Source organism: Chrysemys picta, chromosome 5, assembly GCF_011386835.1.
Source record: "Chrysemys picta bellii isolate R12L10 chromosome 5, ASM1138683v2, whole genome shotgun sequence".
NCBI classification, from domain to species: Eukaryota; Metazoa; Chordata; order Testudines; family Emydidae; genus Chrysemys; species Chrysemys picta.
In genome coordinates this window covers 64,833,272-64,856,955 of record NC_088795.1, presented here as the reverse complement: position 1 = coordinate 64,856,955, position 23,684 = coordinate 64,833,272, and the positions used below count along the sequence as shown (strand labels likewise).

Genomic DNA, 23,684 nt, shown 5'->3' with positions numbered 1-23,684 from the left:
TGGTAAGCCATAAGTGTGTAGGGATGTTGTGTTGACCTCAATTACCTAAACCAAGGTAAAAACTGCATGGGCCTTATCTCCGCTAGGTTATGACATCAGGATAGCTCTCTCAAAGGGAAAAAAAACAAAAACAAAAAAAAAACCAACAACACTTTTTTTTCCAGTGACAACATAGCATTGTTTTGTGTAGTACTAAACAGGACCAAGTTAAACAGGTCATTTAGCTACTTTCACTCTCCCACTCCTACCAGTCCTCTCTGTTCCCTTTCTATCTTATGGCAGCATCCCCGAGTTTCAAGGAGTAATTTTAAATCACTTAAGAGCCTTGCTTACTGCTCCAATCAGCCAAAAACTAAGTCATGGCAACTGCACAAAGTAATCTCAATAGAAACCACAGAAATATATGGCGGAATAGGACAGGACCTCTTAGCCTGTAAGGTATGACCCAGAAGCCAGTCATGGGTTGTCCCCTCCTGATTGGGTTGTGCTATCCTTAACTTCTAAGCACCATTTCTCTAGCATTGGCAGTTCCATGGTGTCAATGAGTACAGTATGCAGTACCAGGCATTTGATCAAGAGTGAGAGACAAGTCATCAGAAAGTGTTTGGAGCCAGAGATCAAGAAACTTATGGTCCATGATGAAAACCATCTAGCTTTTGACTTTACATATACTTAGGGGTCTGACTGGAAAAAATAAGTAGTGGTTATCTCTGACGCTCGGCTACTCAACACCAAAATGAGACAATGCTTACAATAGAGTGTATAGACCTTCATAAAATTGTTTAATTTCCTGCAAGCTAGGATCAGCAGTGGAATAGTTAACCATGCTGACATTGTTTTTAGGGTTAACGTCCTATCACGATGAGAAAGTTCACAAGTGCCAGACCTATGGCAGATACAGGCAGACAGTTGAACTCTGTTTACATTTTGATGGTTATTGTCTCAGCCATAAAGACTAGAGAACCTATTTAAGGGGAAATTTTGATTCCACAGCACAAGATGGAGATGACAAGAAGAGATGAAATAAGCACCCAGTGGTAGCTGCTCCTTTGCAGGCCAGTCTGATCCCTACATTTACTAACCACAATGAATTTCTAAAGGCATTGTGACTATGTCTACCCTGCAATAAGACACCAAAATACCTCATAATGAACATGCCAGGAAGCCAGTAGAGTTTTTGGAGGCTATTAACGACCATAAACCAAAAAACAGTGCTTTTCAAAAAGCTACTTCTGTCTCAGAAATACAGTATAGAATGCCTTTATGGCTTTTTTTTTTTTAAATAGACTATTACAACACAGCGTCATGTAACTGGCAAGGTATTTGTCCTACCATACATTACCAAATGTCACTGAAGTCATGTTTCAGTGTGGCAAGGAGGGAATAATCTTGCATAGTTTAAATGCACCCAATATCCAATAGTGCTGCCAAATGCCAAAGGATTGTCAGAAAACCACATCAGAAAATACAGATATTTGCAATGCAACTCTGAGTCTACTGATGTTGCTGGCTTTGGAAAAGTTATTGCAATTAACTGAACTAAAAGAATGTTTCAGAGGGTATATTATTGTGCCAATCTCTAAAAATACTACTGGTAAATTTGTAGCATTTTCATTTTTTTTAAAAAAAGGAAAGCATTACATAGATGTTGTTCAATCTATACAGACTGCACTTCAGTTGCAACAAGCAAAAAGCTGGCTATTTGAACTAAGGTCTGTGTATTTTTGAAAACTCATTCTAAGCAGAAACTGTTTTCTGGCTGATCTAGTCAATGAGTTGAATATACTAAATTTGTCACCACAGAGGCACTAAAGAGAAAACTGAGCTTGTGGGAAACAAGAGCTCAAGATGATACCATAACCTCCTTTGAACTCCTTAGTAACTTTAGTGCAAAGATAGAAATTCCCATGAACTTTGTGAAAGGGACAGTAAATCAACATATAAGGAACATCGCAAACGGAGTTCTTGTATAGTTTCCTATAGTTTGAGATTGAGAAACAGAAGTCTGACTAAAACAACAAGGAATACTAACACGGCTACCGCTCTGACTGTGAGAACTCTTTTCAACAAAGCTGCTAATTGTGCTTGACTGACAAGTAACCGTATGGAGCTGCAGACAGAAGGTCTATTTTCTTTGGGAAGCTGGTCTAAAGATCAGTCAGATGCTGTGCAGTTTTGGCTGTATGAATTAAAGCACAGATTGAGATCAATAGCAAAAATCCGTTGTTTCAACGGTACTTGATTGTTTGACCAAATGAACCTTTGAACATAGCAACACCTGTAATGCCTGACAGCCTAACTATGGATCTAAAATACCTTTGTGCAATTTCCTTCTCTACTATGGCTGTGATGAAAGCAAATGCACAGAAGTCATTTACCTCTGGAGAAAGATTTGACGCTGCATACTGCAAATATTACACCAAGAACAGAGAAAATAATGTTCAGCAAGCAGACATAAATTCTGTCTTTAGGGATAAGAAGTTAACCACTTTCAGTTACAAAAACACTGAAATATATTTGAGAATGAACTTTTTTTTAAAATGCCTCTTTAAATGAGATTTTAATTAAAGGATATTTTTTTACACTAACTTAACTGATCACTATAAGATGATCTAAATTGAACACAATTTAATTAGCTAACCAATGCCTTGTGCTTTGTCTAAAAGGTATTCCATTAGTTTTTGAACTTGAGGTCACTTTCATATGGTGGGTTTCAGGATAATTTCTTTGGCCCACAGACCAAAAGAACGCCAAAATATCTGTCTGTAGCAATGATTAATGGAACAGAGATATGGGGCATGGAAATGGTTCTTCCAAAGTGTTTGTAGGGCACTTAGCCTGTTTAATTTGTATATTTATTAAGACAACCTGTGACCCATTGGCCAAGTATCCCTTCCAATGGTAAAAGCCACAGAGGGGGCTTTTCATGTGGGAAATCTGTACATAGAATCTCTGTAAGAGAATCAACTATGTCATCTCATTGGGGAGAAGTGGGCTTTGCATCTCCTTGATGAAGGCTACAGGAGCACTTGCATAAGCCTGGAAAACCCTCAGAATCCACAAGAGGACAGGGTTATCAACCTCTAGCACCTCCAGCTCCTTGGCAGTGGCTGACCCCAGCTTCCCTGAAAATATATTACAGCATTAAGTTGGATAACCTTTTCCAGGTAACTTCCACCACACTGGAGGGCAAGGTGAGAGAATGAAAGCCAATTCCCAAAGCCTGCATCAACTCCGTACTGTTCCTAATCTGCACAGAGAGGGATCCACTGGCGTCAGGCCTATGAGCATGCATGCATATATGCAGGTCCATTTGTGAGGGAGGGAGGTAGCTGAGAGGCATTCCTTATCTTGCTATGAAGAAGCAAGACTGTCTATAAGCCAAGTCTTGATGAACCCCATAACGTTTTCGTCAGACCAGTGGCAAATGTATTGAAGTTATTATAGCCAAGCTTTTGGCTTTTGTTTTTGGGTCATAGCTTTCCCCTCCCCCCCCCCCCCCCCCAAGTTGTGCCAAAATCACTGCTTGAGGCATCCTGTACATGCCAAGAGAGTTGTCATAGTCTATTGCACCAAAGTTTTGTTAACAAACTGGTTAGTGACTAGTTATAGTAGAATATAATTGTGCACTAATGATGTTACATTCTCCCGCATGTCAGTAGGTAGCTCCATTCGTTCTTCCAGTAACAGCTGAGAGTTTAATTTTCTTGTTTGAATGGGTGCCTCAGAAATAAATGATAATCCTTCATTTGAAATGTGTTCATTTTCAACCTCATTTTGTAGTCATTCATTTGTAATAATCTTAAGCAACACTTAACACTAGTATGTAGGAGAGATCAGACTGTTACTAGGAAAAAAAATGTTAAATTGACTTGCCCCTTTAAGAACAGAGGTTTGGCCAATTTTAGCAAATGCAGCCCAATTATTATTGTATTCCAGCAGGGAGAAGCTCACAACACTCACCACCTTGGAATAATTCCATTTTCTAAACTTGTTGTTTGACTTCGGAGCCAGCGGCGCTGGTAGCTACTGGAAGAGGAGGATGAGGAGCTTGGTGATGGGAATGGTGTAATCAAGAGACTACTCAGAGATGCTGTCAAGAAAACACACACATGGACATTTTGTAGGGTGCTGATTAAACAAAAACACTTTTCCCTTTGGCCAGGTTAACATGAATATAATTTTTGCCTATTGATTTTCTCATTTTTTTAAAAAACAGTAGCTTTCCTTTCTGTCTGACTCATTCCCAGCACGTGAAACCATAATTATTTGAATTATTCTTGCTGCCTTAACATAGAAGACGGCTTTTTTCTTAACAGCACCAGAATGTTATATGTAGTGGAGACTAGACTGATGGCATCTCTCTCCTCTGTGCTGGCTTTGTACTCTTAGGACAGATTGCTTCAGAGGAGATGTTGCCAGTCATGACAGGCAGGCCAACCTCTACCCACTGCTTTTCCACCCACTGAGCAAAAAATCTTCTCCCCTCTTTTCTTTAGTGGAAATGCTACTGTTGATTTCTTCCCTAGCTTATACATTTATATTACTGAAGTACTACATCGATGAGAACCAAATGAGTTAATGATGTAAAGGCAGAGTATCACAAGACATCCCCTTTCTTACTGATTTGTAGGGGAGAAGGGGAAGAGTATGTCCTAGCAGCAGAGCTGATGAGCAGAAACCTAGTTTATAGGGAAGGGAACTGCTCAACAGATCCACAAGTTCGTGCGGATGTGTTATAAGCAGCCATATCCAAACTCCACCCCACTGGTTGGGCGTAACCTGAATCTGTTGAATCACTGTGCTAAAAAGCTTTGCTTTCATCAAATGGGAGAAAAAGAAACGCAGATACCTGACCGAGCAATGCCGCTGTCTCTGTCCTCATTTTGCCCTCTGCTAGGCATATCAACGGGGGTGCTATGTGCTAAAGTAAACAGATCAGATCAACAGAAAACATTACATGCTGCCTCATATTGTCAGTGTTAAGCAAAGTTTATGTTTAAAGGCCACACAACAGCAAAGTCACATCCAGTGCAATTAATTTAAGCAATAGCTATGTCCACACTGTGTAAAAAATAGTCAGTGTTTGAAGAGGTGATAGCACGCAATATTTCAATACTGAACACTACTAGTGGAATTGCCTTTTTTATTTTAGACTAAAATACCTTCTAAGTACCTGTAGGAATCTGAACATTAATTTATATACACTGAAAAAGTCATACAGCTGAGAATCAGCCCCATGAAAGTGTCTCAGGTGGAGTACCCAAAAATGGGAGCACCCAAAATCTCTAGTCACATTAGAAAATCCTGATTTAGTTTATTTTTGTAGCATCACTGGCATTGAACAGGCTAACAATACTTTATATGGAGCATCAGTTTCAGTTGTTTTTAAATTAACCACTATGCTTGCTTTATAGCATGAAGCAAAAACTCAATCCAGTGTAGATCACCAGTAAGTGTTAGTAGCATATATTCACTTAACTTATGAAGCATGCAAGATTTGTGAGGGAAGTGAAGTAACTTTTCATGTTTGCAATCAACAGGATCAGTTAGATCCAAGGTTTCCCCAACAGCATAAGTAATCATCAGGCCTGTAAAAGGATCTTTTCATATGTAAAGTAGACTAAATGCTACTTTCGAATTTAAGATAAAGCCTTTAATATTGTAAAATCAAAAAACTTAACCACTCCCAGACTCAGTTCAATAATGTCTTAAAAGCGTTGCCATTAAGTGAAAAAAATCCACAGGTCAAAAGATATGGGAGGAAAGCAAAGAGGGAAAGAAGCAAAAGGGAACTGCACACCAGCAAGAGATCAAATGTAGACCAGGAAATATAAATCCTCTTAGAAACATAAGGGCTCATTTATTATTGAATACACATTACATTAGGAAGTTTCCTTAATGTGAACATTTGTGGTAGAGGTGGGAGGGAAGAATAGGAAGCAATTTAATGCAGCCTGGTATTTCAAGGCGGCTTGAGTCAAAATATAAAGCCAATATGTGCCTATCATCAATATCTTCATCACTTTAGCCCTTTGTTTCTAGAGTGTAATTATGGCTCTCCTGACAAGATTCAGAAGAAGCTGGATTACTGTGGGTGGGTGGGTGGGTCATACTGTGCTCAGCATTCCACACAAACCTGCAAAGAAAGAAGCACTCCGGATGAGCCGGAGGGGAACTCCTTCAGACACACCCTGCAGCACTTTGCTGCTACACAGCTGTAACACACCTAAAAACAGCAACGCAGAGAGAGCGCAAGACAAAAAAAAAAAAAAAAAAAAAAAAAACACAATTAAAGACAATGCAGGGGAAAATAATTTAAAAGAAAGAAAAACAAAAACAGATGGCCTCATCAAGAAAAGATTATTTTTTTAAAATAAAATAAAAAAATATTTACCTAGATTACTTCCACTACGGCAGGTCCCCAAACCATTTTGATTAGAGCTTAATTTTCCCAGACTGGGATCTTGGTTGATGTATTCAAAGCTATCTTGCAAGCTAAAAAGGGATAAATATCAAAATTTCTAAGAAGGGGAATAGAATGGCTTCCACTATCATCAAACTACACTCTGTTTATTTGCTTTGTTACATAAATCTAACTTTACCACCAAGCTTAAAGATTAGCAGATATTCCTATATTGTAACAGATATTTATAATGGAAAATAGATTGTGGAGGACTGTAAACTTTAAGACTGTACCTTTCAGAATTAACTAACTTTCCATGTTTGATCTCTGCCCACAGTGATTTTGAGGGGTAGAGGGGAATTGAGCAAAATCACATCAGCAATTTTTGAAGGGCGGGAGGGGGAAGAAAGAGAGAGAGAGAAGTAGAAAAATATATGCACACCTTCATTATATTAAAAAGGCAACCTTGTTGGCAGTGGGAACTTGTCACTAAAGATAGAAACCCAAAACCTTTGAATGTTTTTACAGGCCTCTAAACTTTGAGTTTCAACCACTGCTCATCCAGAGCACACTTAAAGAGTCAAAGGGTACATCTACGCAGCAATTAAACATCCATTGCTGGCCTGGGTCATCGGACTCTGGTATATTGGGCTTGGGGACTGTAAAATTGCTGTGAAGATGTCCAGGCTTGTCTTGGAGCCCAAGCTCTAGGACCCCACAAGGCGGGGGGTGGGGTGTGTGTGTGTGTGTGGGGTGTCCCATAACCTGGGCTCCAGCCTAACCATCTACACTGCAATTTTTAGCCCTGCAGCCCAAACCGCACAAGCCCAAGTCAGCTGACCTGGGCCAGCTGCTGCCATGCTGTAAGTCATTTATTCCAGTGTAGATGGACCCTGAACGATCCCATTCCTCTCTAGCCTTCGTGGGACAGCTAGAGCTCAGCATGTGAATACTGCTCATAAACAGTCTCACTCTCTCCCCCTTTCACTCACTGCCAGCAGACATTTGGGCATTTGGTTTTATGAGCTTTCCAGTTTTATATAGACCAACCTTAGGAGCAGACACAGAAGAAATCTAAAATGAGAGTGAGAAATGACAGGAAACAACCAAACTTACTTATTTGTGCTTTCACTGAAGCTTCCCACTCTGGCTGAGAAAACTTTACTTATCATAAGCTGCGGAGGAGAGCTGAAAGGATAAACAATCATCATCTCAGTGACTCAACAGTTCCAATACCAATACCTTCTCCATCCCCATTTCCAAGCATTTGGCAATATGGATAATCCTAGAAGAGGAAATTCACTTACCGTATGTAGTGGATTTTCAAGGTAGAACCTTTGTAACTCATTGCCACTGAGCCAAACATCATTTCTCCAAGCATGTTGACATCAGAGGCTGGTCTAGTGTACTATAGATAAGTAAGGGGAAAAAGGCCAGTCATAACCATTGTATTATTTTAGTGTGGTGCTCAGTAGTACTAAATTTTGAACGTGAAGTACAAGTTATCTCTGCTTCCCAGTGAAGATCAGCATATACCAAGTGGTGTTTGTGCAATGCGTACTGTGACAGGTTCGGGCCAGATGGCTACAGGAGAGTGATCCTATTGGGATCCAGGAAGTGGGTACAGGAGAGTGATAGAAGGCAGATATATTAGCCTCAGATTAAGCAGGTCCCTTTTCCCTGGGTAAGGTAACAGGAGTGGTTTCAGAACAATCAGGAACTTGCTGGAACCAATTAAGGCAGGCAGGCAGGCTAATCAGGACAAAAAAAGGTTTAAAAAGGACCTCACTTCAGTCAGTGAGGGCCACGCAAGTAGCTGAGAATGAGAGGGTGTGCTGCTGGAGAACTAAGGAGTACAAACGCTATCTGGCATTAGGAGGAAGGTCCTCTGGGAGGCAGCCATGGGGAAGTAGCCCAGGGAGTTATAGCTGTCACACAGGTGTTACAGGAAACACTGTAGACAGCTGTGATCCACAGGGCCCTGGGCTGGAATCCAGAGTAAAGGGCAGGTCCAGATTCCCCCCATCCCCTCAACTCCCTATTGGATACAAGAGGAATTGATCTGGACTGTGGGTCCCACCAGAGGGGAAGTTCCCTGGCCTGTCCCCTGACCTACGAGGTGGATCAGCAGAAACTGCGGGGATTGTTCTCCTTCCTTTTCCCCATGCTGGTCAGCGATGAGGTTAGCTGAGTGAATGGCAGGTTTGAGCCAGTTTAGCCACTTTTGCAACAAACAAAACAAAACACTGAGGGCTGCCGTGAATCTCTGAGGCGAGCAAATCCGCCAATAAGCGCAGGATCCACCAAGGTAGAGGAGGAACTTTGTCACTAGTTCCTATTTGCACCAACTCTCTCAAAGATATGCAATGAAGAAACTCATGCAGTCTCTGCAGCTGAGCCAGACACAAGTAATTTTATATCTCCCAGCCACATTTCTTTATTGTAGGATGTTGCTTAAGAAAGACTGAAGCATTGCAGGTCTGAAGAGTCTGGACCCTTAGGTGTTGTTACTTTTAAATTTAAAAATCCTTCCCGGTCTAAATTAACTCATTTAGATGGCAAGATATACTTGGAATGACAATTTTTAAAAAAGGAAACAAAATAAGTCCTATTTCCTACTACAGTCCAAAGATCTACTACCAGTAAGAGGATAAATTCCTATGTACAAGTTCTCACCACAGTTAAGGTAGTAACTTGCATTTCAACACAAGGATACAATTTCTTAAAACAAACCCAATCCACATGCAGTCTCTCACGTGTCTCTTAGCATAGGACAAAGGTTTGCCTTTTGTGAGGAGATTCACACAAGCGATTTTAGAGAAGCACATAGGAATTTTAAAAAGTAGAACACTCATTTTTCTGAGTCTTGAATGTCCTTTTTTGAAATCAGCACCCGAGAAACTCACATGTGGGCTTTAGGAGACTGGAAAAGTGCATAAAAGCAACAGACCTTGCTCTGTGGAATTAGCTGCCTTGCTCGGACTAAATTTAAAAAATTCAGTTACTAGAGGCACAACCACACTAGAGAGCTTACAGGTGCAGCCATGTCGCTGTAAGCTGTCTAATGTAGCTGCTCTAAGCAAACGGGAGAGAACTCTCCCATTAATTACTCCAGCCCCAGCAGAAAGTTGTGTTGGTGGGAGAAGCTCTCCCGCCGACACAGTACTGTCCACACCAGCACTTATGTTGGTGTAACTCAGGGGGGTGATTTATTCCTCCCCCACCCCGAGTGACATAAGTTATGCCAACATAAGCTGTAGGATAGACATAGCCTCAGTGGCAGGCTTCTAGGGATTTTGCAGGGGGGGGGGGGGGCGAGACAAAAAAAAACCCACAGGGTACGCACTTTTTAAAGAGAAATTTAACTTTAAAAAGTCACTTACGACTGAAAGCTTTTTTCTAAGCCTATTGTTAAGGTAACACCTAGCCAAAACCAAAGGCTTTCTTTGTGGTTGTACAGAGGACCTGAAAGTATTTAGCCATTTTTTAGAAGCTGACTAGATTTCATATTGACAGGGTCTGTTTAAAATCTTTCCCATAATCAGCTGGGTTCAACAGCTCCTGCAGAAGTTATGAGCATTGGCTCCTGCAATGGAGGACTGAGGGGAAAAAAAAAAAACATTTATATTTTTCTAGACCAAGAATGTAAGCACCATAAAGCACTTGCATATTTTTGAAATGTCTAAGTTTAGACTATAACTATTTTATGAAAAAGTTCAGAAATACTGAATTGTGAAATTTTAAAAACTGAACATAGGAACTGCTAAACTTACATAACACCTTAAAAATAAAACACCCCTCCTCCTCAACATGTGGAAGGAAAGAAATACAGTTCAGATCCCCAGCATCAGTTTCATATTTGACATACTACAAATTCTACTTCAACACTTAAACAGACATTTGTGAATTTAACACAAAGTTATCATCTTTATTAATTCAGTGAAAATCTATATATAGATTTGCATCCATGTGTTAACATTACCTGGTACTTTGGAAGCTGTTCCTTGACATGCTGTGTACAGCCCACTGATGGACTATGGGAAGAAATACTATTGGTCCCATTGCTTGCTTGGCAGCACTTGGCAGAAGCCTTTCCTGGAGCATCCTCTACTATTTTCTGTGTCAGAAAAGGTTGATGATGAAAGTAAGTTTAACAAACATGAAGATTTCTGTTTCTAGCGGCACCCCTGTGATCTCAGAAGAGTTTTATTAAGAACATACTGGAGCAAAAAAAATAATTTTGAAAGATTTTATTTGTGGGTTAAAAAAAAAAAAATCAATCCAAGTCATGTTAGTAACTTTGGCTTTTCAAGAAAAAGGGAAGTGATGCCCCGGAGAACAGAAGTGTAGGATTATTCTTGAACTTAGTCTACCAATGAATTAAGTTTTTGTTATAGAAATACATGTCACACACAGTATATAAATATTCTGCTTCTTCAGCCATCATGATCCTGGTCAAAGTAATTTGTTACAAATCTATCTACAGCAAATGTTTTTTTTTGTTTCCTGTTTGCATACATTTCATAGAAATCAGGAGTGAGATGCAATCTATAACATAATTTGCTAACATTTATGCAAATAAATCTCATTTTATGAGCCACTTTCTATGGATAGTGTGCGGTCAGTCTCTTAAATTGCATGGTATTGTTTCTGCTTCACAAAATTAACATCAGATTTCTTCAACAGAAGCATAGTGAGAAAAACACAAATAGAGAATAATTGGCAGGAATATTAGGATGAATGATCATTTGCGTAGAAGTTTAAGAATAAACCACAAGCTGCCTGAATATTTAGTGTATAATATTCACCTGTCAATAACTGCATTGCCAACTCCCTGAGTTTACTCTCAAATCACTGTTTGTATTATTTGACTCGCTCTACCTAGGCAGTTTTTACTACAGAAAGACTCTTAACCTTTCAACAATTGCATGCTGTTTACATAGTAACATTGTGGTAAATGTTATCCAAGAAAAGCAGCATTTAGCTTTTTGAATAAAATTAAAAATAGAAGTTCTTGCATGCAGAGTTGCCAATTTAAAACCAATATTTTTTGTTTAAACAACAAACTGACACAAACCCCTTTTAGGTACCCATCAAAAGGGCTAGTTTGCCTAGAATAAATGCTGGCAAAGCATATGTCTGGCTACATCTATGCTAGGAGCGGGGGATGTGAAATATTGTGCTCTCGTAGAAATATCTGCGGTAGCTCTCATCAAGCTAACATGCTAAAAACAGTAGTGTGGCATGAGCAGCAGCATGGACTAACCACCTTGAGTCCATACCCCTCAGGTTCAGGTAGGTTTGTGCTCAGGATGGCTAGACCATGCTGCTGTTTGCTGCCACCCGTGCTGCCCCAACTACACAACTACTTTTAGAGGGCTAGTTTGATGACAGCTAGAGTGGGTATGTCTATATGAGCCGGGAATCAGACGCCCAGCTCCAAGTGTAGACATACTCTTTGAAATTTTTTCATTTTCTTAAACTATTAGCATTGCAATCATGACAAAAGGTCTCAATCTGGACCTCATTGTATTGGACACTATACACAAATACTGAAACAACAATCTTTGGCACAGCATACATTAAAAAAAAAAAGCCCAGTGTTGTAACTACATCATTGCACACATGCTTCACTGGTGCAAAGCAGGGTTTAGTGGATTAAGTTGCATCTGTGTAAACTTTGTTTTACACTGATACATTAGGAGTTTGTACTGAAATAGTTATAAAACCAAGAAAATGGGAACTTAAGATGCTCTTGGGTGGGGCTCGGTGAGAGATGGCAGAGACAATCCAGTAGCGCTCTCATAATTCTAGAGAACAGAAATGGGTTTCACTATAGCAGTGGCACAAGCAAGCCCTCTTACTATCAATTATAAAACTAACCAGTCACGTGTAGAGGATTTTGTTGTTTTTTCTACATGGAGCCGACTGGTCTTTCATATTTTACCACATATTTGCATTCCTTTTGTGCAGCTTTTGCTTGGCACTGCATTTATGTAACTGCTGCTTATCTAATTCCCAATGTGACTGTCATTAGGTGGTTATAAATGCACAAATGTTAGTAGTCATGTGCTTGACACAAGCTATTGACAAAAACAGCCTTAATATAAAGTGTTCTGCTCTATGCCACCCACAGGAATAGCTAGAATGAAACACATTAACTATACTACAGCACGATTAACCATACTTTTCAATATCCTTGTTAAATAGAAGATAATCTGCCTAGTTTCCCAGATAAGCAGATTTAAAGGTAAAACTGCCTTAAATCTATCCTATTTGTTTATATGAAGGGGAGAAGCTCCCTAATTCTTTGCTCATTCGGGGCTTGACCCTGTTCCAAACTGAAGTCAAAAGAAGTGTCACATAGACAAATAGCTGCAGGTTTGGGCCCTAGCCTGGAAAATGCCAGTGCTCCAAGTGTTAACTAGGGCATTTCAAACCCATACGTATTTTCTGACTTGCAGTTCTGAATATTTAGCTTTAAGTGGTTATTTCAGTGTCTGGTATGAAAATAAGGTGCTATGTTCTATTTGTTATAGGATATTTTGAAAACACAAAGGAGACTCTCTCGAAGGACAATATTTTAAATGGAGATTTATATTTTATAAATTAACCTTGTTTAAAATGTTTATGTCTTTAAGAGGAGCAAAACATTTTTATATAATTGTAAATACACCTTCCCATTCTTCTAAAGCATATGCAACGTTGTGTAATCAACCCCTTGGATATATAGTACTGACCTTGGTATTGGGGCTCATAACAGAAAAAAAAAAAGAATTAATATAGGCTGCTTTGACCTGTTTACCCTCATAAGTAGATGATCAGTCAAGCTCATCATGTGTGCCTTACTAATGTGGGTTAAGCCAACATGTGATACTCGTGCAGCTTAATTTAAATACAGTTTCAGATGGCTGTGTTTAAACTTTTTCATGAGAGCCATTTCCACAAAGCACTGCTATTTAAACTGTACATTATAGCTAGTAATTACACATTGACTGTATCAGTCAACACATTCCAGTCAACAGTATTAGTTGTAATTTGAAATCTATCCAATGAAACTGTTTTATAACAAAATGGAGTTCCAGGGTAGGTCTATGCTTAAAATGCTGCAGCTTTTCCCGTTGGCGTAGTTAATCCACCTGCATGAGAAGCCCTCACATCAACACAGCGCTGTCTACACTGCGGATTAGGTCAGTGAAACTGTGTTGCTCAGGAGTGTGGGTTTTTCAAACCCTTGAGTGATGTATTTATACAAATGTAAATGTATAGTGTAGGCCTCACCTCAGAACTGTAACTGAGTAGAAGAAAAGTACAGCTAACAAGGAAGACATACTGTATCACTTTTGTCTTCTTAATATCAACTGGACATATTCAAATACTGTTTAAGTGTAGCCTTGTAGATCCAGATACTGGCAGAGAGCAAACCACACCTTAATTGTACATTTCCTTGTTTTTGCTGGTTTGTCTCATAACATCCAAATTATGTATTGTCTGCTATTGCTTCAGTCACATGCACATACTCTACAAAAAGTAACAAAAATGGAGTGGTGACAAAAAAAAAAAAAAAAAAAAAAAAAGAAGTACAGTGACTTCATTGGTTTAACTAAAGAGATCCAAAGGGAAGACAAGTGTATCTGAACACGTGCCAACTCCCAGTGAAATAAGCAGATATCTCTGTGCAACTCGTGCAAGGATTGGGCCTACGAAATGAAAAATGATCAGCTTCAACATATACAAAAATTGTTGATGTCAGAAAAATACTAAATTAAAAAAGGACCAAGTGCATTCAGAAATGCCTATGAGCAGGGCCTACATTGTTTTATATCAGTCACCATATTTTTTTAAAACAGCAGTAAGCTGGAATATGTTATTTTAGGCTTTTCGGATGTAGCTGTAACAGGTGTGTCCTGCAGATTTCAAAAAAGTTTGCACTCACAACAAATGCAGCAAAAACTTCCAAAATAAAATGCAGAAATGAACACTGTCTTTTTAAATTATTTCCATTCGGGGCCAGAGAACAAAAAAGAATCAAAGGACAGAAGCATATTAATGTTTCATACCTGAGCTGCTGCCTCATCAACTTTGCGCACTGCTTTGGAATCAAACAAGACCTGTCTGCCTCTTCTCTCACAATCCTGGTAAACTATCAGGCGGATTTCATTCAAGTCAAACTCCGAACAGGACCAGCTGTGGATTGCAAATACAGTCAGAAGTTATGTTATCTCACCAAAGAGCTAACGGACTTGAATAAGTGAAGGAAGTATGTACTATCAGCTGGATCTTTTGCACAATGGTGGCAGGAACCACAGATGCTGTTGAAATGTCAATGAAGAGGATTTCATGGAAGTGCTGAGTGAGCTGAGCACCCATGTTTTGATAATGAAAAAGCCATGTTACAACCAAGTACATGTAGGGAGGCAGTGCAGTTATAGTGGAAACAGCACAGTCTTCCCTGCAAGGATTTTTAAAATCCCCCTTTATTGACTGCTGTGCTATTTACATATTGTCAAAGCTGAGTTATCCTCATACATTAAAGGAAGACTCTAAAAAGAGGGAAGTCCTTTCAATGCAGTAATGTTTCCTGTGGTATTAAAAAAACCTGAGAGCTGAAAACTATGCCACCAGTACCAAAAGGAAATTAACAGTAAAAACATGAATAAGCCTGAAAACCCAGTGTGACACAGTTCCGAGCCTGTATTGGTGGGTCTCACGCTTCCGGGCAGATTCAGGGTCCTCAGAAGCTCACTAAGGCCCTCAATGTGACCTCCCTTTCTTTGTGTAGTGGCAAAGGTCACAGCTTTATTAAGCTCCTTTCATCACAGGCCAGTGTGGGAAGGGGGGAATACCCCACAGTCTTTGTTGTTCCTTAGAGCTCAGTTGGTGCAGTCCTGCCTAGACCTAGGCCTGCGTCCCCTTTCAGGGGGTTGCTGTAGAGCAAGGGAGTGGGGGGAACCCAGGCCCACCCTCTACTCCCGGTTACAGCCCAGGGACCCTAATAGCAGCAGCTGTTGGCAGCTTCCCCTTCACCACTGGTGCTGCTTTGATTCCCTGGGCCACTTCCCCTTAATCCCCTTTTCCTAGCTGCACCCTTACCTTAGGATTCAGCAACTCTTCCTCTCCTCCAGCTCCTTCTACCTGGGCTCTCTTTAAGGACACTGGAAGGAGAGCTTTTAAGCACTATGAGTGGGACCTTGATTAGTTCCAGCTGTCTCCATTAGCTTAACAGCCTTAACTGACTCTTTGCAGTTAATTGGAGTCAGGTGCCTGCATTAGCCTAACTACCTTAACTGGTTAATTGCAGTCATGTGTCTTGATTGTCCTGGGGTAGCCTTTGTTTGGCTACCCAGGGAACAAGGACCTGCTCATCCTGAGGCTGATACAGATACGTTCTGTTCCGGAACGCCTTGCGTAAGTCGAATTTTGCATAAGTCAGGAAAGTGTACCCGACAATTACGCCAAAAAGTAAAAAAAAGAAGAGCGTACAGAACTTTTTCCGTAAGTGCAGATTTGCGTAAATTGGCTTGCGTAACCCGGGGAGCATCTGTATATTTGCCTTCCACTACTCTTTTATAGCCTTCTGGTCTGAGTCCGTCACACCAGATAGCCACCACATGCACAGGAGCTTTAAACTCCTTTTGGGGAGGGGAGGAGACACCCCAGAAGGCCACAAGTCAAGTACTTAACCGCATGGAGGGAAAAAATGTGAATAAAAGCAACTATGGTTTTGTAATTTAAAAAGATAAATAGCAGTAGTGCAATGGCCACATTGGAAGGTAAAAGTAGACATTTTAAGGTAGAGTCAGAACCCACACTTTTAAAAACAGGACTGAATGTGCATACTTTTACAAATCATGGTTGGGTTCAGCAGGTTTTTCTACTGTGTGCGATCCTTATGTTTGGAGCTTTGCCATCAGAAACGTGGAGGCCCTCAACTGATTGTTGACTGAAATCTAAACTTTTATCTCAAATAAGCATGTGACAATCAAACTATTTTTGTCCAAAGTGCAGTCGAACTAAATATTTGTCTCTATTTAAAACATAGTACCGTAGTAAAGGACCCAAGGTTTTTACCCCACAAAAACCAAAAAATTCCCTCTTCCTTTTGTTCCTTATATTAACATAATAAGGGCCCAGTTTTAAATTCACATGAACTAATAAAATTTCAGGGGTAGATCTTAGAAACTAAGTGAACAAGTTACAACAAACAAACAAACAGCGTTTTCAATAATGCCAGAATGTAAACTAGCTATTTAAATGTACACACATTTGTTATATTCTATAAAAATTACCTGAACCTGTGCATCAGCAACTGATTTTTGTCAAAAATGTAACACTCATTTGAAGACTATACATACATATACCACGATCAGACACAACAACAACTGTGTAGTAGGGTGAAGGAATGCATATGGCTGATGTCTTGGTGTCAGTGCAGTTAAGAACTCTTTGTGCTAGTTGATACGATACCAATAATGAAACCTATGTATAATTAACATGTCTCAGTAATGCTTAAAAACGTGTTAGGCCTCGAATCTGTAAGCTCTGACCGTCAAACCTCTAGAGTTCAAGGAGGTTGCAAACTCTGTGCCCTCAGCCTAGGTTAACCCTCTTACATTAAGAACACACTGTTACAAGCATTCTGATTTCAGAATAAGGTGACCAGATAGCAAATGTGAAAAATCAGGACAGGAGGTGGGTAGGTGGGTAATAGGAGTCTATATAAGAAAAAGACCCCAAAATCAGGACTGTCCCTATAAAATCAGGACATCTTGTCACCCTATTTTAGAATGACTGTTATGGAGACTTACTGCTATTTTATGTTTTTTTCAATGTTCAAATTTCATAAGTGAAAGATTTAAGATTAGAAATATGACACCTTCTTATATTGATTTACTGGTTTGGGACTTCATACAAAAAATCCTACAACTCTACCAGAAGCACAATCCAAGTGTGAATAAAATTAAGTTATCACAGACATGATTGGTTTGTTAAATATGTGAAATCAGAGACTATACTCAATTTAATAAAATCTTTAGAAACAACATGTCATGGATATGTAATATGTTAACACCCTGTTAAACAGAGAGATGAGGACTGTATTGCTGTATATCTCTTTAAACAAAAGCTCACTGCTATAATGATCATGCTTTCCTTTTTGATACATACCTGGCAAGAAATTTGTACAAAGTACAATAATTTCATAACTAAAAAGAGTTAAAAAAAATCACATTGCTTTGCAAATAATTCTCTCTTCAGAGCACTTTTCCCCCTTCACCTTAGTTGGAAGCTTCTCTTCTTTCACTTTCCCCATGCTGTAATTTCTTGTTACATTATTTATGTAGCTTTGACTAAGCTCTTCAGGGCAAGGCATATCTTCTTGTCTGTCAAGCACTAGGCAGTTATGGCATTAATAAATCATAACAGAAAAAAGAATATACAAATTAGAGAAGTTCTGAGACAAGAAACTCATACTGAGTTACGGATGTAAACAAATATCTATTAACATTTGTTGTTTCCCTGACTTTCACTTTTTGAAAGTGAGGAAGACAACCAAAAGAAAGAGACTACTGCAGTCCAAATCTTCTACATTCAGTAACTTCAACACTAACCTTAGCTATGCTCCATTGATGCAGATTACCGCCGTGCGTCTAACTTTTGGCTAGTGCCCAGACACCCATCATTCAAAACATAACTCAGCATAGCAGCCTGTTAACCTCAAACCCACCTGCTCACCAATCAGAGACTAGAGATTTGACAAGCACCTTCCCCACCCCTTTTTTTGTAGTATAAACCAGAAACCACTTCTACATGCAGTCAACCCAAAACCCTTTTCTAGTCACCCAGTCATGTAGGGTAAATAAGCTATGTAGTTTCTAAAGACCTCATGAAGGCAGGCCTGAGATCATATTTCCCATATCCTACTTTAACCTTAGGCCTCCTAACCTCCACTACTTTCACACATCCTTCCAAAATAGGCTTGGATCTCTAAATAACTGAGGAAGGCTGGAAGAATGGGTGCAGGCTATATCATGCTGTAATAGTCCTCATTTTACATTCATATATTCAAGCAGGGAAGATTTAGTTTCATTCGTTCAGCAAGGGGTGGGATTCTCCCACTAGTAAGGAGGACAGATAAAGCTAATGGAGGAGAGTTAAGGTTGATGCTGGAATCATTCTGATATTAATGTTTCATGAATTGTTTCTTAATCTACAGAAAAACTTGGAAGATAACAAAACAGTCTAATAGTGTTCTAAGTGAAAAGATGTTTACAATCTTAATTTTGTATTAAAAACAGGTTTCAAGTAATAGCATGGTTCTCCTCTGAAAATCCCTCCTTGCAATTTCAACTGGAAGCAGTTTTTTTTCTTCACTCCTCCCCCACCCCCAAACTGTTGTATAATCAAATGCAACAGGGCTTAAACAATCATTGGTGCATCTAATGGGGAGGAAGGTGGGGGGGCGGGGGGAAGAGACATTCCTTCCTAATCTCTCAGGCAGTCAGCCTACACCATAGAGTATGGAGGTTCGATTATCTTTCTTAGGTTACATAATATTTTTCACTTTACATAGCGTAAGAGAGTACATAAATTTTACAGCTCATGTAAGAAGCTGGAATGACATATGTGCACTGAAATCTTCTATCCACAGAGCAGCACAGGTAGCAAAAGTGCAAGCTTCTCCATACCAGGCAATGTGCTGAGGTGACGTGCCTCAGCTCTGACCTGAATGGACCATATCTAGGGGACAACAGTACAGCTGTTATTAATAGTCATTTTAGTTTATCATGTTGCATAACAGACTGTCAAGGCCACATTGATTTCCTACACAGAGTGCCTTTGGAATAGGAATTTTCCTGACTAGGCTCTATAGAAAGGAAAAAAGTATATCACACAAATAAACAAACTACTAGAAACAAGAAGTTCATAGAATCTCTTTGCTGCTTTAACTTGTCCTCTGTTAAAGGGCCCAATCTTGCGAAGAGCTGAATATCCTCAACTCCTACTGATTTTTATAGGAAAGAAGGATACACACCATCATGGAAGACCAGGCTTAATTGCCCTCTCCCATGAACAGGCCAGTGTTTCACAAATAGCTGTTTTGTTTCTAAATTATTTTAATTGGCTCTTCGTGTTTTATCTTGATTCTTTGGGCTATTTCCTCTGCTAAGTTTTGCTAAGTGTACTTTGTGTTCCAATCCACTGGTATTGCTTAGGCAGGACTTCCATGTTTGAAAAGGATGCTTATTTAGCCCTAACCAACTCAAAGGGTATCATATGCATGTCTACAACCACAAAATGATGCGAAGGCTGTTTTGCTATTAATGATTTTCCTCACCTTTAATGTTTTATATATTACACACACACACACAGCTTTGAAGAGGTAGGAGTACTAGACAAGCACTAAGTTTTGTTTTTAAGTCGGCCCTTTCAAAGATAGTCACAGTTATTATTAGGGTTAGTTACCCTGTACGCGATCAAACCTAACTGGGCTCTGCTCACTGTTACCCAGTGGAAATCCTACACACTTCATGTATGCTAAAAACTACAACCACGCCATCTACTGCACTCCAAACTACATCACTAGTTTCTCACCCAATGCCTATTGAGATTCATTATAGGATCCAGTTCAAAAGTGAACCAAGGAGGAAATCAAAACAGCCCATGGATTTGCCTCAATTTACCTCATGCATTTGGTCTCTTTTTCCAATTCCATCCCTGTTCATTTATAGCTTGCCTCCTCAATTCCTTTCCACATTCTCTCAGAAATCACAGTGCTAATTTGTTGAAAGGGGGACCTAAACTCCTTTAAACAAACAAAAATGGAATCTTTCCATGTTTGATTTTAAATTAAATGTAAAGCTCCTGAAAAGCACTAAGTTGGCTGCTTTATTTACCCACAGAACAGGGATAGCAGGGCCAGGAGCAGTGCAGACTTCCCCATACTGCCCCTCGTATTTTACATGACCATCAAAGACCACATTCAGGTAGCAAGGCAACAGCTTTTGGCCAAGAATGGACTGAGTTGCATTTCAGCTCTGTATTCTGTTATCAGCCTGCTGAGGTACTGTGTCCAGTTTCCCATCCCAGCTACACTGCACACCAAAAGCAATTAGAATCAATTCAAACTAACAATTTTTAACTCCAGACATTAGCCCATTAAGATGATGTTACCTAAGCTTCTGTCAAGCAGATCTCAAATCTTGCATGAGAAGGGACTTACACATAATATGCTGAACTGAAAAGGGGAACTTCAGAGAATGCCTCTCACCAGTCTAATTTGTGATGCTATATTTTGACAGACCACATTTTAATGTTATAAATTATATCAGGGAAAGGAGGGGGAGGGGGGTTCTTGAACGATCCAGTTTCACACTACAGAACTGATCCATCCATGATTATAATGAGATCAGATGTCATTCAAATACACATGGATGTGTGTCCATGTGTTGTTTTCCAGTAGTGTCATCTCCTTGTGGAATCCATCACAAGGCACAAGTTTCTCACATGACTACCATTTTTTCCCCTTCACAAAAGCACATAGCTGTATTTCCATCCTGTATTGTCTAGGCAGTTTCACATAACGCACAACTCCAATACTGTGGTGTCTGAGTATTCAATCATTTCCTACACTTAACGTGTCTTGGAGTCTCACACAGAGCTTTGTGTTTAATTGCATTTGATATACGTTAAATATAAACATTACTAGTGTAACTATCTATTGACCAATTTCACCCTTGTTTTGAAAAGCAATTTTAGGCTCATCTTCATGTAAGAGAATTTCCCCCCCAAACTATAGTGACATTTGGCATTGCAGGAATGTTGTACAGTTAGTCCATGTAAATTATAGCAAACTTCTGCTTTGGCGAGTTATCCTCTGATGTTTAAAGCAAGTCTATTTTATTTAAGGGTTTGATGGAAGAGAAAAAACTCACCCACTCTTGCATCACTAATTTCTAAATTATAGTGGAAGAATATTCAAAATAGAGAATTTGCACTTTTTTCTGAAGTCCTAACAGCATACTTAAGGGCAATTCCGAATTGTCTATTTGTAACACACTAAAAAAGTTCTATTGGTCCATTTCAAACCCATTTACAACACAGAAATACTTAGCAAACTGTGATGCTTAGTCAATTTTAAAGTAAGTTTTCAGTTCCTCTTTAACATCAACGTGTAATACAATCAGGGATACGCTTCAGTAGTTAAATCTTTGTGCTCAGTTGGAAAAACACAAAGTAGCTACACCTCTACCCCAACATAACACGACCCGATAAAACATGAATTCGGATATAATGCGGTAAAGCAGCGCTCTGGGGGGGGTGGGACTGTGTGCTCTGGCGGATCAAAGCAAGTTCAATATAACACGGTTTCACCTATAAGTAAATACTCGGTAAGATTTTTTGGCTCCCGAGGACAGCGTTATATCGGGGTAGAGATGTATTTACTTTTTGTTGTTTTGTTCTGTTTTAATTGTTCTCTTTTTTTAACAGCTGGTCCAGCTGTTTGCAGTTACCTAGCTGCTAAAGGGAGCTACCTAGACATTATACAAGATCCACCAAGTATTAGGACTATTTTTGGATACCTGCCTAATACTAATATTGAGTTAACTTTAAGACAGTTGGAACCAAACAAAAATGAGGAGCTGTGATATGCAAAGAGTACAGTAGGGTAAACTTCAGGCAGATTAAAAACTGACAGTGGTGAGCAGGAGCAGATCACCCCAGTGTATGGAAAGACGCCAGAACTAATAATTAAGAATTTTAGCAAAAAAATTTCTATGTTCACATGGTTTTCATATAGCTTTTCTATAGTTAATATGTGGTCAGCACTCTTCAATATCTGTTTGTGGTAACAAGTCCTTTATTTTCCTGAGTGGATGACATGTTTAGAATTTTTTTTTTTTTTTTTTAATTAAAAGCTGGCTTGTTCACCAGGTTTCTTTTTAGAATTAGGTAAAAAAAATTCCTTCACTCTCCCAAAAATAATGGCAAAGCTGCTTCCTTAGACTTATTCAGATGTCTTCTGCTATACATAAAAGAGGATAAACTTGGATATAAGGTGACCTCTTTTGCTTAGGGGAAAATTAAAATTATATTTGCTTTTCACAAGCCTTGATTTGATTTCTTGATGTAGCACTTAGTTCCTATACTATTTTCCATGTGTGCATCGCTATACACAGAAGGACAGTATTTTTTTTTTAAATGAACTAGAAGAACATTCTCAGTTGTTTTAGAAAATTTAAAGATAGCTGAAGTGATTCTAAAGATAATAAACAGTTTGAGATAAAATAAATACGCAGAATTTAATTGGTAATATAGATCACATGTTAAAAATTGAAAAAAATCACCCCTTACTGTACCCAAATGATAATTAGAAAGCGGCAAATACCCAGAAGCCTTAACCAGCATATTGTTTTCAGATCATCCCTTCTTGCCGGGGTCAACAGAACTCTGATCTCAACAAACAAAGCTTACAGCTCACCTTCATAATAGTCACATGTATATTCTGAAATCTATACATATACTCCAGCTGAAAAGCAACTCATTTGTTTAGATTTGAGAAATATTTCAGTTTGCTTTAAAAATATTATTTTGAGAAGGTACAAACTGATGTTTCAGCGCAGCAAATACTGAACACGCTGTTAGGTTAAAAAGACATCACTAGCCTATTTCAACTAAACTCAATATGGTAATTTTTACTTTTAAACCCAGGATGGAGGGGAAAGAGTAACAGAATTTTGTTGCACGGTAGCGTAAGAAAACAATACACGTTGGAACTGCTTCACAGCTTTCACTCAAGAGTTTTATTCATTGAATAAAAAACATCACTAAGAAGTTATAGCAGGACAGTAACCAAACTCCGTATTAGTTTATGGACTGATCTTGGGATTTGTTCCTGGAAATGTTCAGCAACTGATGCAAACGTCCCCTCATTTCACCACTTTTCCCCCCTTCTCCTGCAAAATGTCACTGATTGACGCTCTGACATGGGGCAGGCAAAGAAAATCAGAAACAGTTTTAGGAGGGAAAGGAAAGTTTGTGCCAGTAGCTGAAACTACATGGTATTACCGAAACTAAATTTCTCTTTCAACTATTGTCATTTAGCACCCAGGCATTTAGACTCTAACTTGCACAATTTGGTCACAAATTTGGTCTGAGTAACTAAAGAAGAACAAAACAACTTTGGAGTATTATGGCCCATCTGGAATAAGAGGCCCCACTTGAAAAACAGCTTTTGAATTTGTTGACTTTATGGCATTTTAGGCACATGGTTATATTT

General features: G+C 39.2%; 2 protein-coding genes across 14 annotated transcripts in view; one reads left to right on the top strand and one right to left on the bottom strand.

The window, feature by feature from the left end:
• FNIP2 (folliculin interacting protein 2) overlaps positions 1 to 23,684 on the bottom strand; it is a 92,660-nt gene that overhangs the window by 44,446 nt on the left and 24,530 nt on the right. For 7 of the 12 annotated variants that reach the window (XR_010601832.1, XR_010601834.1, XR_508903.4 and 4 more), the window contains exons 2-9: positions 14,467 to 14,593; positions 10,389 to 10,523; positions 7,714 to 7,814; positions 7,523 to 7,594; positions 6,398 to 6,498; positions 6,140 to 6,229; positions 4,853 to 4,924; positions 3,964 to 4,093 (exon numbers count right to left, since the gene is read on the bottom strand). Coding sequence is in view for 7 of the 12 variants with exons in the window: in XM_008169388.4 (XP_008167610.1) it covers positions 3,964 to 4,093; positions 4,853 to 4,924; positions 6,140 to 6,229; positions 6,398 to 6,498; positions 7,523 to 7,594; positions 7,714 to 7,814; positions 10,389 to 10,523; positions 14,467 to 14,593 (828 nt within the window). In the remaining 5 variants the exon portion in view is untranslated. Of the gene's footprint in view, positions 1 to 3,963; positions 4,094 to 4,852; positions 4,925 to 6,139; positions 6,230 to 6,397; positions 6,499 to 7,522; positions 7,595 to 7,713; positions 7,815 to 10,388; positions 10,524 to 14,466; positions 14,594 to 15,499; positions 15,623 to 17,681; positions 17,830 to 23,684 lie in introns of those variants that run through there. The other 5 variants (XR_010601833.1, XM_005299309.4, XM_005299308.5 and 2 more) reach the window with 3 other exon arrangements.
• SPMIP2 (sperm microtubule inner protein 2) overlaps positions 1 to 23,684 on the top strand; it is a 124,719-nt gene that overhangs the window by 85,665 nt on the left and 15,370 nt on the right. Inside the window, exon 5 of one of the 2 annotated variants that reach the window (XM_024106213.3) lies at positions 3,940 to 6,302. The exons of the other annotated variant lie outside the window; for it this stretch is intronic. Coding sequence (XP_023961981.2) covers positions 3,940 to 4,002 — 63 coding nt within the window. The 3' untranslated portion in view covers positions 4,003 to 6,302. Of the gene's footprint in view, positions 1 to 3,939; positions 6,303 to 23,684 lie in introns of those variants that run through there. 2 annotated transcript variants of the gene reach the window in all.